Genomic DNA, 19,205 nt, shown 5'->3' with positions numbered 1-19,205 from the left:
GCTTTTGATTCCTTGGAAGATGCTTTTTAAAGTTTTGGCAGCCCACTCAAAAGGTCTTTCTGACTTATTTTGAAGCACTGAATTTCTGGTTTGTACCTAACCTGCCAATCTTTCAGGCCTTTTTTGGCTTTTCTCACTCAGGTATGCTTTTCACTTTAAAAAAGGTAACTATCTTTCCTTGACATCCTCTTTAATTAGGCTAGTTTAGATGATCCAAAAGATCATCTTGACACTTTACCTGGATTCTTAATATAACGTTTTTTAAAAGCCTCCAGCTCATAGTCCATTTCTCATTCTAATATTTTGAGGGAAATTGTCAGAGAAGGATGTGTAAGTGTGTGACTAAGAAAGGAAATATTTTTAAATAATGGCTCAATTGTATTTATTGAGTACTTACTGTATGCAGTGCACAGTACTACGCTCTTGGGAGGGTACAATATAACAGAGTTGGTAGACGTCTCCTGCCCACAACGAGCTTTTAAAAATCATTCTTCTGAGACAAGCTGCATAGTTAAGTGTACTTTCTTGCAAAACTTAGATCTAGTACCCAATTACTTATGAATAGCAATTATGGGTGAACACATGTAAACACCCATCCTCTAATGAAAATACATCCTAAAATCCTCATGGTGAACTTGTATTCCGGGCCCAATTTGGAACATTATGAGCAGTGTGGTCTAATGCAAAGAGCCCAGGCCTGGAAATCAGGGGCTGGGTTCTAATTCTGGCTTTGCCACCTACCTGCCATGTGACCTTGGGAAAGTCAATGAACTCCTCTGTGCCTCAGGTCCCTCGACTGCAAAATGGGGGTTCGATACCTGTTCTCCCACCTATTTACGCAGTGAGCCCATGTGGGACCTGATGATCTTCTATCAACCCCAGTGCTCAGTACAGTCCTCTGCACATAGTAAGCGCTCAATAAGTACTATTGAATGAATGAATGCTTAGCACACAGTACGTACTTAAACGCAATTATCATTACATTTAAATAATTTGTGCTAAGTAAATGATCCAAATGGGGTTTGTAATGATTTGCAGCAAACCCTTCCTTTAAATAGCACTACTGTTATTCTTTGCAGATACACACACAATGCCCCTTTGCACAGGTAATTTTATTCTCTCCTGTGGGTGTTGACAGTGCTCATGGATTGTAGTTTTAAACATTCAGAAAGCACAGACCTGAATAGTATCACATTTCTTTACATACATCACGATTCAATAACATTTTAACAGTTCTATCTACTAAATACAGTGAACAAAATGGTATGTTTACACTACCGTCTTGTAAACAAGGTCTTTATGAACAATAGTAACACATGGAATCCATGTCTGTCACCATATCAATGAAGAATGACCTTCTCTTTAAATAAACTCTTCTGTTTATAAATAAACTTGATTTTCTTTTCAGTACACATTTACAGACCTGATCGATTAAAAGCAACAATACATGGAATTTTCTTTAAAAGGAAAACCTGAAGAGATGGACCACTGGGGGGATAAGGTCACTAAAGGAAAAAAGAAGCAAGCAGAGGAATAAGAGTTAAAAGTATCATCATACTTCAACCTCATTTCTGTTCGTATACATCAACACTATGTACGGTAGGATTGTCTGGGTTAGGGACCATTTTTATTTGAAGTCCAGCAAGTTGCAATCAATCTTGTAGTACACATATGGGTAATATTCCTGTTGACTGAGGTTTAGGCCTGGAATATCCATAGGAGCCTGTAAAAAAAAAAAAACTTTGGTTACTTTTATATCAACTAGTGGCCAGCAGTTCCCTTGAAATAATTCTAACCTTAACTCTCGGCAGCAAGTTGACATTTGTGGTGAATGGCTCTTTGTGGGCAGGAAATGCATCTGTTATATTGTTAAACTATACTCTTCCAAGCCTTTAGTACAGTGCTCTGGACACAATAAGCCCTAAATAAATACGACTGACTGAGCGACTACTCAATAAATATGACTGACTGATCGACTGATTGACAGGATAATAACTGCCAAGTAACATACTGCTAGTCATCCTCAGAAACCCACAAGGAAAGTCATTCATAATAATAATAATAGTATTTGTTAGGCACTTCCTAAAGTGCTACGCACTATACTAAGCGCTGGGCTGGATACAAGCAAATCGGGTTGGACTCAGTCTCTGTCCCACACGGGGCTCACAATCTCACTCCCCATTTTACAGACGAGGTAACCGAGGCCCAGAGAAGTGAAGTGACTTGCCCAAGGTCACACATTAGATAAGTGGCAGAGCCGGGGTTAGAACCCACGACCTTCTGACTCCCAGGCCCATGCTCTTGCCACTACGACCTAATTCATCTGACTTAATTGTTCCATCTCCCCAAATGGAGACCAGATGCTTGGAAGAACGGCGTTAGGGTTGACCTCCTAGAAATCCACTGTGATTGCTAGGGATGGGCCATCTTACTCCCTAACGTACCCTCTAGTTACCCGTTGTGGAAGTTACATAAACCCCTCGAACCACGGTGTGGCCAAAGGTTTCATTTTGTTTGGGATCTATCGACTCTGAAGTGAGCACAGCGGCACAAATGGCAGAGTGCATTTTAGCCTCTTCTAAGCCTCAAGATTTATGTCCCCAACCCACTGGCTCTGTGGGAATTTCATTCCAGTCCCTGGAGTCTCAGAAGACTGGCAGCAGAGTGAGGATGGAAGCAAAAAGCTCTTCTCAGCACTTCTGGGCAGCTCCTGCCAACTGGGATGTGGGGGGGAAGAGAGGACAATGCACTCGTAAGGGCTGCAACAAGATGGCTTCCCAATTTGGAAATAATGGGACAAAAATAGCTGGCTACCGACTTACCATCCATCTCATTTGATTGAAAATGAGGTTGGAAACATTTGTGTTGCCTAGCAACCATTTAGATTTAGAGTTTTGGAAAGCTAGCATTGATTTTTCCCCACTCCCAGGCAAACTTGAGGACAGATGGTCCACAGTGCTGCACTGGGCATAACGACAGCATCCTCTTAGGTGAGAAGCTTGCTCTTTTGTTGGCAGTTAGTTGGGCTGGTGGATCAGTCTTTCCTTAATGAGGCTAAATGAAAGAATGTTGCACATAGCAAGAGATAACCAAGATTTTTTTTCCTTGGAACTTGTTATAAGACTTTCCTGGCATTGTCAAATAGCACAGCTTGGCATCATCTCTTTAGTGAAGAAACTCAATTCCAAATTTTCTCCTTTATAATCTGCAATGTTAGGCAACTGCTAAAAGTCTCTGGTTAATGCCAGTGTGAAAGATACAATTTATATGACTTCAAAGGAAAAAATAATTAGGAAGACATTGATTTCTAATGCAGCCCTACAAGAATAAACCCAGAACTAATTTTAGCTTTTCGTTCATTTATAACAACCTCCCTTCAGAGAAATACTTAATGACAAAACTGCTCCTTTTGCAAGCATACATAACCTTTGGAACAGGAAAAAAATAAAGTACATCCTTCTCCAAGTGTAGCTGGCTTTCCTTCTCCAAGTGTAGCTGGCTTTATATATGTTAACTGAAGTGGCAGTACCTTGCTCTGGATTCTCCTGCCTCCATTCCTTCCTTCGCTTTTATTGTTCCCCTGGCTTGGAGGTCCCTCCATTCCCTCATCAGACAGCTCCCAGATCTCTCTACATTCAAATTCCTTCTAAAATCCCACAGACTTCAACAAGCTTCCACCAATTTCCTAGCACCCTGGGCCACAGCACCTCTTCAGGCAGCTCTAGCATTTAGGAACTTATCGACAACACTGCTCAATTCATTTGACAGCTGATGAATATTTTTATATCTCGTAAATAGATTTTTAGGGAAAAAAATTCTCCCGATAGAGTATAAGCTCCCTGTGGGCAGGGAAGGTGTCACTTTGTTATTCTGCACTTCTCAAGTGCCTAGCACAGGGAGCTGCACCAAATGGGTACTCAATAAATGCTATTAACCAATCAATCATATTTATTAAGCACTTGATATGTGCACAACACAGTATTACGCATTTGGGAGAGTACACTCAGTTGGCAGACATGCCCACAGGAAGTTTACAGCTTGTTGCTACTATTACTAGCAGAAATACCCAGCCTTCATCCAGGTTAAACAGAATGAGTATATCACCTTTCTCATTTTCTGTTTTCTTTTTGGATCATCAACATCATCAGTGGCATCGACTGTGCACTTACTATGTACTAAGCACTTGGGAGAGTACAATGCCACAACGTTCCCTGCCTACAGCGAGCTTATAGTCTAGAGGAGGATACAGGCATTAATATACATAATTTATAATCTATAATTTAAAGATATGTACATAGTTTAACAGTATGTACATTCGTTCATTTGGTGATGGTTGCAATGTTTCTGACCCTCTGTACATTTTCCAGAGTGCGTATGTATGTGTATTTGCCCCCTGCATCTGCCTCCCCACTCCCCAGAAATGAGAAGTAGTTGCTCATTCCTCTCTGCATCAAGCAGAAACTCCTGGCCATTGGCTTTGCAGTACTCAATCACCTTGCCCCCTCCTACCTCACCTCACCACTCCAACCCGGCCCGAACACTTTGCTCCTCAAATGCTAACCTTCTGACTATACCTCCATCCCATCTATCTCGCTGCCAACCTCTAATCCATATCCTGCCTCTGTCCTGAAACGCCCTCCCTCCTCATATTTGATAGACAATTACTCTCCCCCTATTCAAAGCCTTACTGAAGGCACATCTTCTCCAATAGGCCTTCCCTCTTTTACCTTTAACTCCCTTCTGCTTCACCTTGACTTGCTCTCTTTGTTCATTCTCCCCTCCCAGCCCCACAGCACTTCTGTAGTTCTCTGTAATTTATTTATATTACTGTCCATATCCCCTCTAGACTGTAAGCTCATTGTGAACAGGGAATGTGTCTGTTATTTTGTACTCTCCCAAGCACTTAGTAAAGTGCTCTGCACACAGTATGTGCTCAATAAATACAACTGACTGGCTGGTGTAATCACAATGGATTCTCCCCCTGTAGACTGTAAGCTCGTTGTGCGGAGGGAATGTGTCTGTTATATTGTACTCTCCCAAGTGCTTAGTACAGTGCTCCGCACACAATAAGCGTTCAAAACGATTGACTGTTTGTTGCACTTCTCCCTTTGCCTGTAATTTAGTTAAGCATCTACCTAAATCAGTGGTATTTCTATTAATGACATTTACTGAGCGCTTACTGTGGGCAAACCACAATACTACAGGGTTGGCAAACACCTTCCCTTCTCACAAGGAGCTTAGTTTGTTTTCCCTACTAAACTGCAAGCTCCTTGGAAGATAGGGATCATGTCTGGATAGAGTATGGGCCTGGAAGACAGAAGATTATGCGTTCTAATCCTAGCTCTGCCACTTGTCTGCTGTGTGACCTTGGGCAAGTCGCTTCACTTCTCTGGGCCTCAGTTACATTATCTGTAAAATGGGGATTGAGGCTGTGACCCTATGTGGGACAGGGACTGTGTCCAACGCGATTTGCTTGTATCCACCCCAAGGCTTAGTACAGTGCCTGGCACAGAGTAAGCACTTAAATACCATAATTATTATTATTATAACTTCTGTACTCTCCCAGTGCTTAGAACAGCTCTCTGCCCTCATTAGGTCTACTGAATGATTGTGTGTGGATGTGCAGATATGTGTGCATGAGCGTCCACATCTGCCCATCAGCAGGGTCTCTGCTCTTGAATATCTCATCAAATGCCTTCTCTGGATTCTATTACAACCTGCTCCTAATCTTTCAACCTCACAGGATGATTATCTACATCATAATAATAATGATAATGGCATCTGTTAAGCACTTACTATGTGCCAAGCACTGTTCTAAGCGCTGGGAGGGGGTACAAGGTAATCAGGTTGTCCCACATGGGGCTCACAGTCTTAATCCCATTTTACAGATGAGGTAACTGAGGCCCAGAGAAGTTAAGTGACTTGTCCAAAGTCACACAGCTGACAAGTGGCTGAGCCAGGATTAGAACCCATGACCTCTGACTCCTAAGCCTGTGCTCTTTCCACTGAGCCATGCTGCTTCTCCATCAACTGCCTCTACTTCTCCCACCATTTCTGAGATCTAGTTTCCACTGTGACCTAGCTTCCACTCCCTTCACTCCCAAGACCGCACTTGCCAAGCACCATGGCCTACGATAAGAGGATAGACCTGGGAATCAGAAGGCCCCGAGTTCTCACCTTGACTCTGCCACTTATGTGCTGTGTGACCTTGGGAAAGTCATTTCACTTCTCTGTGCCTCAGTTACCTCATCTGTAAAATGTGCACTAAGACTGGGAGCCCCTCGTGGGGCGTGGACTATGTCCAACCTGATGAGCTTGTCTCTACCCCAGTGCTTAGTACAGTGTCTGGCCCAAAGTAAATGCTTAGCAAATGCCATTAAAAAGAATAAGGTCACCATTGACTTCCTCCTTGAGAAAGCAAGCAGACCACGCTCAATCCTAATCCTCCTTCATCTCTTGGCTGCCTTTGACACATATAACCACTCCCTATTGCTGGAAACAATATCAAACCTTGGATCCACTTACCCAGTTCTCTCCTGGTTCTCCAGCTGCTCCTTCTTTATCCCTTTTGTTGGGTCTTTCATCACCCAGCACGCTCTCCCTCAAGGCTATCTTCTGAGCCCTGCCCTCCTTCAACTTTATACTCACTCCCTTGGTGAGCTCATCCATTTCCAAAACTTCAACATCTAATTCTTCTGACCTCTCACCTCTTCAGCAAGCAGGCATTTCCTCCTGCCTCCGGGACATCTTCGGGGTTCCAGGGCAAGTTAATATCAATGTCCCTAGTGAACATCTCATCTGCCCTCCCAGATCGTCTCATCTGCCTAAACTTATCACTCCAATGTACAACCCCTCCACCATCTTTGCCTCCGAAATCTGCAACCTTGGCATTAGCTTTGATTCATCCCTCTCAACTCTCATATTCAGACAGAGGTCGTGGGTTCTAATCCCTGCTTCACCCCTTGTCTGCTGTGTGATCTTGGGCAAGTCACTTAACATCTCTGTGCCTCTGTTACCTCATCTGTAAAAGGGGGAATGAAGACTGTGAGCCCCACATGGGACAACCTGATGATCTTGTATCTACCCCAGCTCTTAGAACAATGCTTGGCACATAGTAAGTGCTTAACAAATACTATAATTATTATTATTATTAAATCCTCTTGGTTTTTCCTCCATAATATTTCCTAGACCTGTACTCTGCTCTTCCTCCAAATAGCTACCACTTGGTGGAGGCACTTGCCACCTACAGGTTATTGTATCCGCCTATTCCACTCCACGTGGCTCAGATTAGTTTTCTACAATATTCTTCAGTGTTTGTAGTTCCTCTTTTCTCAAAAACCTTCAATGTCTACCCATCCACCCCTCATCAAGCAGAAACTCCTGATCACTGGCTTTAAGGCACTCCAACAGCTCTCTCGCCTTCTTCAGGCCTGCTCTCTTCTGCCTCTAAACCTCAGCTCGTCCTCTTCATTCCTCTCAGGATAATTTACTCAGTGGGCCTCATTTTCCTCTCCCCTGACTCCTTGCTCCTGCCCTTCCTCCTATCTACAATTCCCTCCCCTCAGAAATCCATCAACCACAGCCCTCCTATCCTCAAAGCTCTCCAGGGAACCTTCCTCAATTCATATCTCCTTCCCCCAGGGCACATCCTCACAACACCTGCCTCAGGACTAGGTAACAACTACACAATTATGTACTCACACCCATCTGCAGAACAGAGCAGTAGGGCCTAGTGCGAAGAACACAGTCCTGGGCGACAGAGACCTGGGTTCTAATTTTGAGCAACTGCCTTCACTTTTCTGCGCTTCCGCTTCCTCATCTGTAAAATGGAGGTGAAATACCTGTTCTTCCTCCTTAGATTGTGAGCCTCGTCTGGGTCAGGGAATGTGCCCAACCTGCTTAACCTGCATCTACTTCAGCACTTAGTAAGCACTTAAAAATACCACAATTACTTTTACCTGTTCCTATCATCTTACATAACCCTTCATTTAATCACTTACACATCCACTTTTTTCTTTCTCTTCTTTTTACTGCAAATTATTTTGTGTCCATCTCCTCTCTTTGAGGCCTGGAACTATATCTTCTAGCCTTATTGCAATCTCCCAAGTACTTAGTACCATGTTCTGAGCACAGTAAGTGCTCAATGCTTAACTGGAAGGGAATAAGATGTCAGAAGCCCTCTAAGACTCAGACTTAGAACCAGACAGCCTAAGTCCCCTCCCTAGGTTTACTCTTTTGCCCTTCATTTACCCACACTGGTTTAGCCCCAGAAACAGAGTCCCTGTATTCACAATGTGGCCGTCTTAGTGGGTGGTCAGCAGAGAGGAGAGCACGGAGTTAAGGGTGGCTATGGATACAAAAGGAAAGAAGCATCCTCTTTGCGGAGACAGACCCAAATAGGCAGTGAACACCAAGCATCTTTAGTCTTTAATCCCTATATCCTTCCACTGGCTTAGTGCAGAAACAGCGGGGGTCTTTGGGGAAGTATGGGTCCCTTGCTCCATACCTCCTGGCTACCATGGGAACAAGAGTTACACATGCCTGAATTCGATGGGTTTTAAGTTCATTTTTTCTCCCTTTCTCACTTTCACTGACTACATTCCTACATTGCTGACTCCCTTTTAATTGTCAAAGTTTTCTACCTTCAGTTCATTCAGTCATATATGAGTGCTTACTGTGTGCAAACCACTGTACTAAGTGCTTGAGAAAGTACAATACAACAACACAGTCCCTGCCCATAATAAGCAGTGGAAGCCTCCCAACAAATGTGGACAAACTGGATCAGGGAAATGGGGGGGGAGGAGGGCAGCAAGTGCGGTAACCCTCTCTCTTCATGTGCTCTCCTTTTGGTGAAACCCAGAAACAGAGCAGGCCTCTGGGGAAGTAGCATTTCCCTACACTCCTCCTAATAATAATTATGGTATCTGTTAAGTGCTTACTATGTTCCAGGCACTGTACTAAGCACAGGGATGGATACAAACGAACAGGTTAGGCACAGTCCCTGTCCCATGTGGGGCTCACAGTCTCAACCCCCATTTTACAGATGAGGCAACTGAGGCAAAGAGAAATAAAGTGACTTGCCCAAGGCCACACAGCAGACAAATAGCAGAGCCAGGATTAGAACGTATGACCTTCTGACTCCCAGGCCTATGCTCTATCCACTATGAAATGCTGCTTCCCTCATCATCATCAAGTTTACCGAGTGTTTATTGGGTACAGAGCACTGTACTAAGTGTTTGGGAGAGTACAGAGTTGGTAGATACATCTGCCCACAACAAGCTTACAGTCTAAAGGGAGGCAGACATTAATAAAAATTAATAACTTCTAGACTGGTCTGATGAAGACTCTAGGCTTTTATCTTCCTGGTGTTTTTAAATTTTTCCCCTTATTCTTTCACTACCTACAGGTGTCAATTCCTTATTAAGTGCCTTCTGATCAGGATCCTTTTTTAAATGTTATTTGTTAAGCATTTACTTTGTGTTTAGCACTATTCTAAGCATTGGATTAGATCCAAGGTAATCAGATCGGACACAGTCCCTGTCCCAATCTAGGAATTGAATCCCCATTTTACCACTGAGGAAACTGAGGCACAGAAGTGACTTGCCTATCACGGGCACACGGCAGGCAAATAGCAGAGCCAGTATTAGAACCTAGGTCCTCTGACTTGTAAGTCCATGTTCATTCCACTTGGCCACACAGACTGTTAATGAGAACAGGCATTACCTGGAAAATTTCAGCCTCCCTTTATTGGGGGGGGATGGTATTAGTTAAGCGCTTGCGATGTGCCAGGCACTGTACTAAGCACTGGGGCAGATAGAAGCTAATCAAGTTGGACACAGTTCCTGCCCCATATGGGGCTCACAGTCTTAATCCCCATTTTACAGATAAGGCAACTGAGGCCCAGAGAAGTGAGGTGACTTGCCCAAGGTCTCACAGCAGAAATGGGACAGAGGCAAGACTAAAACCTCGGTCCTTCCTCTATCCACCAGGCTACCCTGCTTCTCTGTATTAGCCTGTGGGCTGGCCAGATGTGGAAGTGATTTCACAGCAGCCTGACAGGCTGTCTGGATGGCTTCCAGAGAAGGTCACTGGATACACCAGGATTTGGAGAATTTTCTTCACTGGTGCAGAAGCTAGATGGAATTGGTTTCCACAGTTCAACATATTTCGGGATCAGGTCTTCCCAATCTAATGTGAGACAGAGCCCCTGCCCGCGGACATACCACTGACCCCCCTGCTCTGATGCATCTGCTGCTTTCATGCCCATCTAGTTGGATGGAGGACAAAAGGGGATTTTTGTTGCTTCTCATTTTATACTCAGTTCTCTTATAATACGAGGGTTACATTCCTGATTAACCCCACATTAAGGAAAATATATATAGTTTGTGCTGTAGTTTGTGCACCTCAATTAGCACTGCAACCAGTTTTTCCAAAGTTGCTTTCCATCAGTAAAGACGCCCACTGTCTCTGAAGAATGTTCCCTAATCCTATTACTGCAGTCTAGCTAAAATGCATAGTAAAGAACACATATCATGGCAGAACTGTCTCACAGTGTGAGTCTTGTGAGGCAAGGACTGAGTCTGATCTGATTAGCTTACATCTATGCTTGGCACCCAGTTAGCATTTAATAAGTACCATAACCCCAATGGCAGCAAATGGTCATCTTGTAATCAATACTGAAATTGGCAAGAGCTACTTCTGTGCATTCTAGATTCTTTTGTGTATTCACCACTCATTTCTGAAATTTTATTTTCACTTCTATAAACTTGAAAAATAAAACAGGTTGTTCTAGTAGCTATCAAAATTATAAAGACTGAAGGGACAGTGTGGCCTAGTGGATAGACTTTGGACCTGGCGTCAGAGGACCTAGGTTCTAATCCCAACCCTACTTACCTGCTATATGACTTTGGGCAAATCACTTAACCTCTCTGCACCTCAGTTACTTCATCTGTAAAATGGGGATTAAGACTGTGTACCTGGTGTGGGACAGGGACTGTGTCCAAACTCATGAGTTTCATTCATTTAATTGTATTTATTGAGCACTTACTGTATGCAGAGCACTATACTACATGCTTGGGAAGTACAACTCAGCAGTAAAGAGAGGTAATCCCTGCCCACACCAGGCTAACTATCCCAGGTCTTAGAACAGTGCTTGACACATAGTAAGCGTTTAACAAATACTATCATCATCATCATCTAAAAGAGATCCAAGTGAATAACCAGGATTAAGCATTATAATCCTACCGAACGCTTCTCAGTCATTCTATTAGCTTTACTCATTAAGTGTTGATTCTGACTAGGACCTTCGTGCTTCCTGATTCTACTTGGCTGGGTCATTTTCCCATTCTTTGCTTTCAAATTTCCTGTCTCCCATTGCCCTGGGACATTAAAAGAAAATTCAGGAACTCTTAGGCCCAGTGAGAAAAAATGATTAAGGAACCACCAGTTACTATTTATGTAGAGAATGGGAAACACTCATGCTCCAGGCATCCTAACACTGCCCAGCCTACATAGTTCATTGGTGACTCAGCAGGGCTCTGACTGAGAGGATGAGTTTAGACGCCAGGGTAGGGGCTGAAATATCAAGCTGCCAGCTCACCTACCAGTGGGCCACCGTTCCCTAATTGACACGAGATCCGGGCTTGGAGAGTCACAGACATTTGAGAAAGTACATCCGGCTCCGAACAGCTGAATAGAGGGTTATTCAGAGAGCTGGTGTTAACGTGCTTTTGTGTGTAAGTCCAATTTTGCTCCTGGCCCAACAACCAATGTTAAAGGGAGTGGTAGCATCCAAGCGGAAAGAAATGGGCTGAGAGAGGGTATATGAAGGTTAAGAAAGTAGGTCCCCTTTTCCAAACTTTTATACTACTTTGTCCATTTTTCAAGTACCTACTACTGGGTTATTTAGGATTTAATAATAATAATTATGGTACTCACTTACTGCGTGCCAAGCAGCGTCCTAACCTCTAGGTTAGTTTAAATTAATCAGGTTGGAAACAGTCCCTGTCCCACACTGGGCTCACACTTCTAATCCCCTTTTTACAAATGAGGTAACTGAGGTGTAGAGAAGTTAAGTGACTCGCCCAAAGTCACAGAGCAGACATGAGGCAGACTGGGATTAGAACCCAGGTCCTTCTGACTTCCAGGGCCGTGTTCTATCCACTAAGCCATACTGCTTGCCTGACCACCTACAAATAAAGGTTGGGTATTGGTTTAGCAAGAGTCTTTAGGCAGAGTAGGGAACCTGCACAATGTCTGAAACAGCCTGGGCATAAACAAATCAATTCAAAGGAAGACAAGAGAAACAACATCAAATGAGGCAGAGGGTATTTCACTCTTATAACCTTTTCCTTAAACTAACTACGCTTGAACTCTGAGGTTTTCAGTCAGGGATCACATAGGGTGCATCAAATTTGGAAGGGGATGGGGCATCTGGCCATTTTGGTAGTAGATCCTACATGGCCTAGAGGCAAGATTGCAGGCTCGGGAGTCAGATGTTGTGGGTTTTCATCCCGGCTCCGACACCTGTCTGCTGTGTAACCACGGACAAGTCATTTCACTTCTCTGTGCCTCAGTTACCTCGTCTGTAAAATGGAGGTTGAGAATGGGAGCCCCAGTTGGGCTGATTACCTGATTACCTTTTATCTACCCCAGTGCTTAGAACACTGCTTGGCACACAGTAAGCGCTTAATACCATTATTATTATTATTATTTTACTACAAGCTGCTTCTTGCTGTTTTACCTAAGAGGATGAGAACTCCGGGGAACGCAGGAAGAAAGAAGCCTGCTCCCATTGATAACACCAGGGCCAGTTCCCCAGAGCTTGGGTGTGTCAGCTGGGGGTTCCTGATAGGAAATAGTTCCACAAGCAGGCATACCAGGAAACCAGGAGCAAAAGATATAGTTTCTCTTCTTATTGGCTCCTTTGGCTGGTATTTCTCTGTGGTAATGTGGGGTTGGGAGGGAAAAGCCTGCAGGTGTAAAGGGGAAGTACTTCAGGTGGAACTCTGAGTCAGAAGTTGGGGCAGTGCCTTAGAAAGGATGAAAGTCGCTTCTCTTTGCAAAACAAGATCCTCCCTGGGGAAAAAGACTTACTCTATCAAACACATACTATAAATTTGACCACATTAAGGAGTCAGTAGCACAGTGTAGTGGATCAAGCATGGGCCTGGGAGTCAGAAGGACAAGGGGTTCTAATCCCAGCTCTGCCATTTGTCTGCTGTATGACCCTGGGCAAGTCATTTCACTTCTCAGGGCCTCAGTTCCCTCATCTGTAAAATGGGGATTAAGAGCGTGAACCCTATGTGTTACAGGAACTGTGTTCAACCCAATTGTCTTGTATCTACCCTGGCACTTATTATGGTGCTTGGCACATAGTAAGTGCTTAATACCATAATAATAATAATAATTATTATTATTAAAGTGAGGGCATTCAAGAAATGCTGCTGCTACCACCACAATACCCCTAGCTATAAAACAACTGGGGAACATTCTTAAGAGGGATTCTTTTATTTTAGCATTTGTTTTGGGGTGGGGAGGAGGTAGGATGAAATACTTTTACAGGGTTTAGTGAACAAACATCTCGTAAGCACATGAGAAGGAATGGTTGCAAGACTTAATTGATCTCTCTTTAAATGTTCATTAGGTTTTAGGCTTAATTTTTGTAAGATACAATCTGAGGTCTTCTCAAGCTCACTGTGGGCAGGGAATGTGTCTCCCAACTCTGTTGTATTCTACTCTCCCAAGCGCTTGGTAGTAACAATAATAATGATGGAATTTGTTAAGCGCTTACTATGTGCCAGGCACTGTACTAAGCGCTGGGGTAGATACAAACAAGTTGGGATGGGCACAGTTCCTGCTCCTTATGGGGCTCACAATTTCAATCCCCATTTTACAGATGAGGGAACTGAGGCCCAGAGAAGTAAAGCGACTTGTCCAAGGTCACATAGCAGGTAAGTGGCAGAGCCGGGATTAGAACCATGACCTCTGATTCCCAGGCCCGTGCTCTATCCACTATGCTATACTGCTTCTCTGTACAGTGCTCAGACAGTAAGCACTCAATAAATACCATTGTTAACCAAATAATTACATATTTGTAATGTATCTACTGTCTGTCTCTCCTTCTAGACTGTAAGCTCATTGTGGGCAGGGAATGTGTCAGTTTATTGTTACAATGCACTAAACATTTGGGAGAATACAGTGCTTTGCACACAGTAAACGCTCAATAAATATGAATGAATGAATAATCAGCTAGGACAAAAATATATCCGTCACCATTAATATTCTTCCTTAGGCTATTTTCATTTACCATCCTTTTGTTACTTCTAGTACTCAGATCAGCATTTTGTACACAAAATTCTTGTGTGCCCTGGGCAATGGGCTGCACCTCTGCCTACCTTCTTGCTTGTGGCACTCCCTGCTCCAGTAGCTCCACGAAGGGGAGGGACAAGATGGTGTAGTGGTTAGAGAAGGGCCTGGGAATCAGAAGGTCACGGGTTCTAATCCTGGCTCTGCCACTTGTCTGTGTGACCTTGGGCAAGTCACTTCACTTCTCTGGGTCTCAGTTACCTCATCTGTAAAATGGGGATTGAGACTGAGCTCCCCATGTGGGACAGGGACTGGGTCCAACCTGATTTGCTTGTATCCACCCCAGCGCATAGTATAGTGCCTGGCATATACTAAGCGCTTAACAAATACCATAATAATTATTATCATTACTATGTCAACCTCTAGTTCTGCAAACAAATCCTTCTCATAGGTTTTTGGTCAGAAACCTCCATGCCCAAAATGAGGCTCTCATGAGCAATGTCCTCTGTACTTCCAATAGGCTAAACAGGTATTTCCTTCCTTCCTTCAAGATGTCAAATGGGATTAACCTGCTGGTCTAGGCACTTGTCATATCCTAGTTTGATTACTAAATGAGCCTATTTGATGATTTCTTTGCTTCCAGTCCATTCTTCACTCTGCTGCCCTAATCATTATTCTTAAACATTGCACATTTCGCCACACTTTAAAAATCTCTGACTACCCATTCCTCATAGCATCAAGAAAAAACACTTGACCGCTGGCTTTAAGGTACTCAGCACTCTCCTCCTACTTATCCATTCTTTTCCCACTACACTCTGGGTCATACCCTTGTTTTTCTCAAGTCAACCGACTCATTGTGTCCCATTTTTGTTTCTTCCACCATTCATTCATTCGGCCATATTTATCAAGCACTTACTCTGGGCAGAGCACTGTACTAAGCCCTTGGGAGAGTACAGTATAACAATAAACAGACATATTCCCTGCCCACAAAGAGCTTACAGTCTAGAAGACTGAGTTCTTGTTCACATCCTTGTTCCTGCCTAGACTTTCCTTGAACTTCCTCCCCCTTAACATCTGGCAGGCAGACTACTGTTCTCCCTCTCTTCAAAGCCTTTCTTGAAATCTCGTCTCTTCCAAGAGGTTTTCAACAATTAAGTTCTCATTTCCCCCTCCATATCCCCCCCACCTGCCACTTCAACATTTCCATACCATCTGAGTACTACGGTTGTCACATACACCCTAGCCAAAATGTCTGTATCTTTATTCTCTATTACTTCGCATTACCTGTAATTACAAGTATCTCTCTCCCCCCATGAGATTGCAAGCTCCTAGAGGTCAGTAATTATGTCTGCTAATTCTAGAGGACTCTCCTTAGTGCTTAGGCCTGTAGTCTGCAAGTAAATGTTCATTAAATACCACTGATTGATGCATAAATCTTTCTGAAAGACATCATAAACTTCTGTTCTAGCAAGCCACGTAAACAAGTACTTACATCTATAATAGCTGCTGCGCTGCTGTCCAGGTGTTTGTACAAGTCATACAACACTTCCCTCAGTTTCTTCATTGTTTTCTTATTGGGTTGAAGAAGCATTGCCTGGAAATTAACTGGTAAGCCATACCTGAGAAGTTAATGCAAACACAAAGAGGGACAGAGTTGAAGACGATACTTAATATAAATGATAATAATAGTAATGACATTTATCAAATGCTTACTATGGGTCAAGCACTGTTCTAAGAGCTGGGGTAGATATAAATTGATCAGGTAGACACTGTCAATGTCCCACATGAGGCTCACACTCTTGATCTTCATTTTACAGATGAGGTAATTGAGGCCTTCAGATGTTAACTTGCCCATAGTCATGCAGCAGACAAATGGCGGAGCTGGGATTAGAACTCAGGTCCTTTGCTTCCTAGGCCTGTGCTCTTTCTCTCAAGCCAAGCTGCTTCCCATATCATACCCCCAATCATAGCCTATTCCACCTCTACTACTGCATCAGCCTCCTCGCTGACCTCCCTGCCTCCTTTCTCTCCCCACTCCAGTGTTTACTTCACTCTACTACCTGGGTCATTTTTCTTAAAAACATTCTGTGCACATCTCCCCACTTCTCAAAAACCTCCAGGGGTTGCCTATCCACCCAGGCATCAAAGAAACTCCTTACCTTCAGCTTTATCACGCTCGATCAGCTCTTCCCTCCTAACCTCTTTAATCTCCTACAACCCAGCTGCACACTTCGGTTCTCTAACCGCCTCTGGCTTGTCTCTTTTACCTTGCTCTTGTCCTCCCTCTGGCCTGGAACTTCCTCCCACTTCACACGCAGCAGATAACTACTCTCCTTATCTTCAGAGCCCTACTAAAATCCCATCTTCTCCAAGAAGCCTCCCCTGACAAACCTTTCTTTTCACCCATCCTACTCACCCTCCCTTCTGCATCATATATGCCTTTGGGTCTGTACCCCTTAAGTACTTTGACATTTCTCCCACCCCAAGCCCAACTGCTACTTCCCCTCTAATTTATTTTAAATGCCTGTGAACTCTCTGAAGATAGGGAACGTTGCCACCAACTCTGAACTGTACTCCCCCAAGTGCTTAGTACAGTGCTCGGTATGCAGTGCGTCTACATTAAATACCATTGGTTGATTGGAGAGACTAGGAAGTCTCGAGATATTTACAATTTAAAATACTGAATGGCCTGTGTGCGCCTCACTAAAAGAATAATTTACCTTGTATAAAATCTCCCTAGAAGTCTGTTAAACAGAACGAAACCCAGTTGAATACAATCACCCGCTTGCTCCACGGCCTCTGTGTCTTCCTCTCAGGTCAGGGTGAAGTCCATTACAGCATCTGAGCCGTGGGACTCGGCACCAGGAGAACCAGAACCAAAATTTTTAAAACACGACAGAAGAGCGTTTGGCTCCATACTGGAACTGATCAGGGGCCAGGCTGCCGAAAATAGGACTGCCCATTTGACCCCAGACTTCTGGCCACCCTTTCAGACCCTGACAGGTCTGAACTTGTTTCGGCGCCTCATCTTCCGACCAGACTCAGGAACCCTGTGTCCACTCCGCCGCCTGCCCGGCGTCAGAAGAGGCTCAGTGGCGCCCTGCCACTGGCACACATTAAAATCATAAATCACCTTGGGCGCCCTGCAGAAGAACCTAAACAACAATGTCTGGAGATGGATGTTGTTGTAACTGGAAATCTTCACCAAGTCCCAAATAATCCACACTGGCATGCTGTGCCACCCTTCCTGCCCAGCCGGCACCACGTCCAGATGGCACCAGCCTACTTTTTTCACTGTGTGGACAAGACCAGATACCCAAGTATTCAGCTTCACCGATTCTTCAGTACCAAGAGAGAGAGTTACGATATATAAGAAAATAGGGAGTTGCCCAATTGAGGTCATTTACCTTAAAACAGACTCAACAAAAACTCTTAAAGCTTTCACGTGAATCCACGCTATGAAAGCTTCACTGAAATTCACTTTCAGCCATCGAACTAATGGTCCCTGAAGGAAAAGGAAACATTGTCAGTCATTTGGGATTGATAAATGGCAATTAGCGACACCAAATAAATTTATAGACTTTCCTTCAAAACAAATGAAATAATAACCTCCCAACCAGAATCCAAAGAGTCATATTACTCTTTTGGTTAATTCTGAAGAAGCTCTCCTTACTAGTTGGGGGAAAGGATGAAGGCAGGAGGTAGAGGGTCTGTGTACGAAGAAACTTCTTAAAAACGTTACTCATCGTTTCATAATTCTAACATTTACGAAAACATATGAGGAATCAAACTCTAGGAGAAAAACATTCTAGTTTAGCTGAAATTGTAAAATTAATCTAAAACTGCAGAAAAGTGTAATATTACAATGCAGTACAAATTACACTTTTGAAATGAGGATTCTTGATTCAGGACACTAATTCATGGAAAACAAGAATAAGATACTTCCTTTTTAAAGGATGTTCAAATCTCCTCTATCCTATGATTAGTCAACTAATCGATCAACTGCATATCTTGAGTGCTCAGTGGGTGCAGAGCACGGTACAAAGTGGTTGGGACATATTATCAAAGATAGACCATATTTGCTGTTCTTTGGATAAGTGGGGTTTAAATGGTTCTCAGTGGACATTATCTTCATGGATGGGAACTTGCACTAGGTGTAACTCATTGGCTAAAATGCACTTAATTTATGTCAATGAAACTTGTTTAATTATGAAAACTGCGATTTTAGCATATTTGTAACTTATTCACAAATTCACTAATCCTTCAGGCTTATTATAGAGTTGCGGTTAAAATGTTTTTCGATTCCTTCCATCATACCATTCTTTACATTTCACTCCTACAAATATCCTGTCTCCTTCCCCAATCTCCCTAGTTCCTCATTTTCTTCAAATACCCTAAACTTTGAAAACGTTTCCTGAAGTAGTTGATGCATGATTTCATCTCTGTTTCCCACATCACGTACACTCGAATCTCTTCCTGAATTAAAAACAGAATGGTTTCAAAGTCCCCCTTTCCTCTTCTCTCATTCCCTTCTGCATCTCCTCGACTTGCTCCCTTTGTTCTTCCCCAGTCCCAGCCCCACATTCATTCTTTCATGCAATTGAATTTATTGAGTGCTTACTGAGTGCACAGCACTGTACTAAGCACATACACATAGCACTTATGTACATAACTGTCATTGTGTTATTGTCTGTCATCCCGCTGCTCTAGACCATAAGCTCGTTGTGGGGAGGGAGTGTGTCCTTTTACTGTTGCATTGTACTATCCCAAGCGCTCAGTACAGTGCGCTGCACACCGTAGGTGCTCAATAAATACGACTGAATGAATGAATAATTTAGAGAAGTCATCAGCAAACTGCAACTTTCACTGAATCAGACTGAGGGAGGAGGGGAAGGTAG

General features: G+C 43.4%; 1 protein-coding gene across 1 annotated transcript in view; it reads right to left on the bottom strand.

The window, feature by feature from the left end:
- Positions 1-1,093: 1,093 nt before the first annotated feature.
- ATP6V1C1 (ATPase H+ transporting V1 subunit C1) overlaps positions 1,094-19,205 on the bottom strand; it is a 61,441-nt gene continuing 43,329 nt past the window's right edge. Inside the window, exons 11-13 of the mRNA XM_029063393.2 lie at positions 17,715-17,812; positions 15,800-15,926; positions 1,094-1,723 (exon numbers count right to left, since the gene is read on the bottom strand). Coding sequence (XP_028919226.1) covers positions 1,628-1,723; positions 15,800-15,926; positions 17,715-17,812 — 321 coding nt within the window. The 3' untranslated portion in view covers positions 1,094-1,627. The remainder of the gene's footprint in view (positions 1,724-15,799; positions 15,927-17,714; positions 17,813-19,205) is intronic.

Source organism: Ornithorhynchus anatinus, chromosome 4 (assembly GCF_004115215.2).
Source record: "Ornithorhynchus anatinus isolate Pmale09 chromosome 4, mOrnAna1.pri.v4, whole genome shotgun sequence".
Taxonomy (NCBI): Eukaryota; Metazoa; Chordata; class Mammalia; order Monotremata; family Ornithorhynchidae; genus Ornithorhynchus; species Ornithorhynchus anatinus.
The sequence above is the reverse complement of the archived record's forward strand: the minus strand, read 5'-3'. Positions and strand labels throughout refer to the sequence as shown.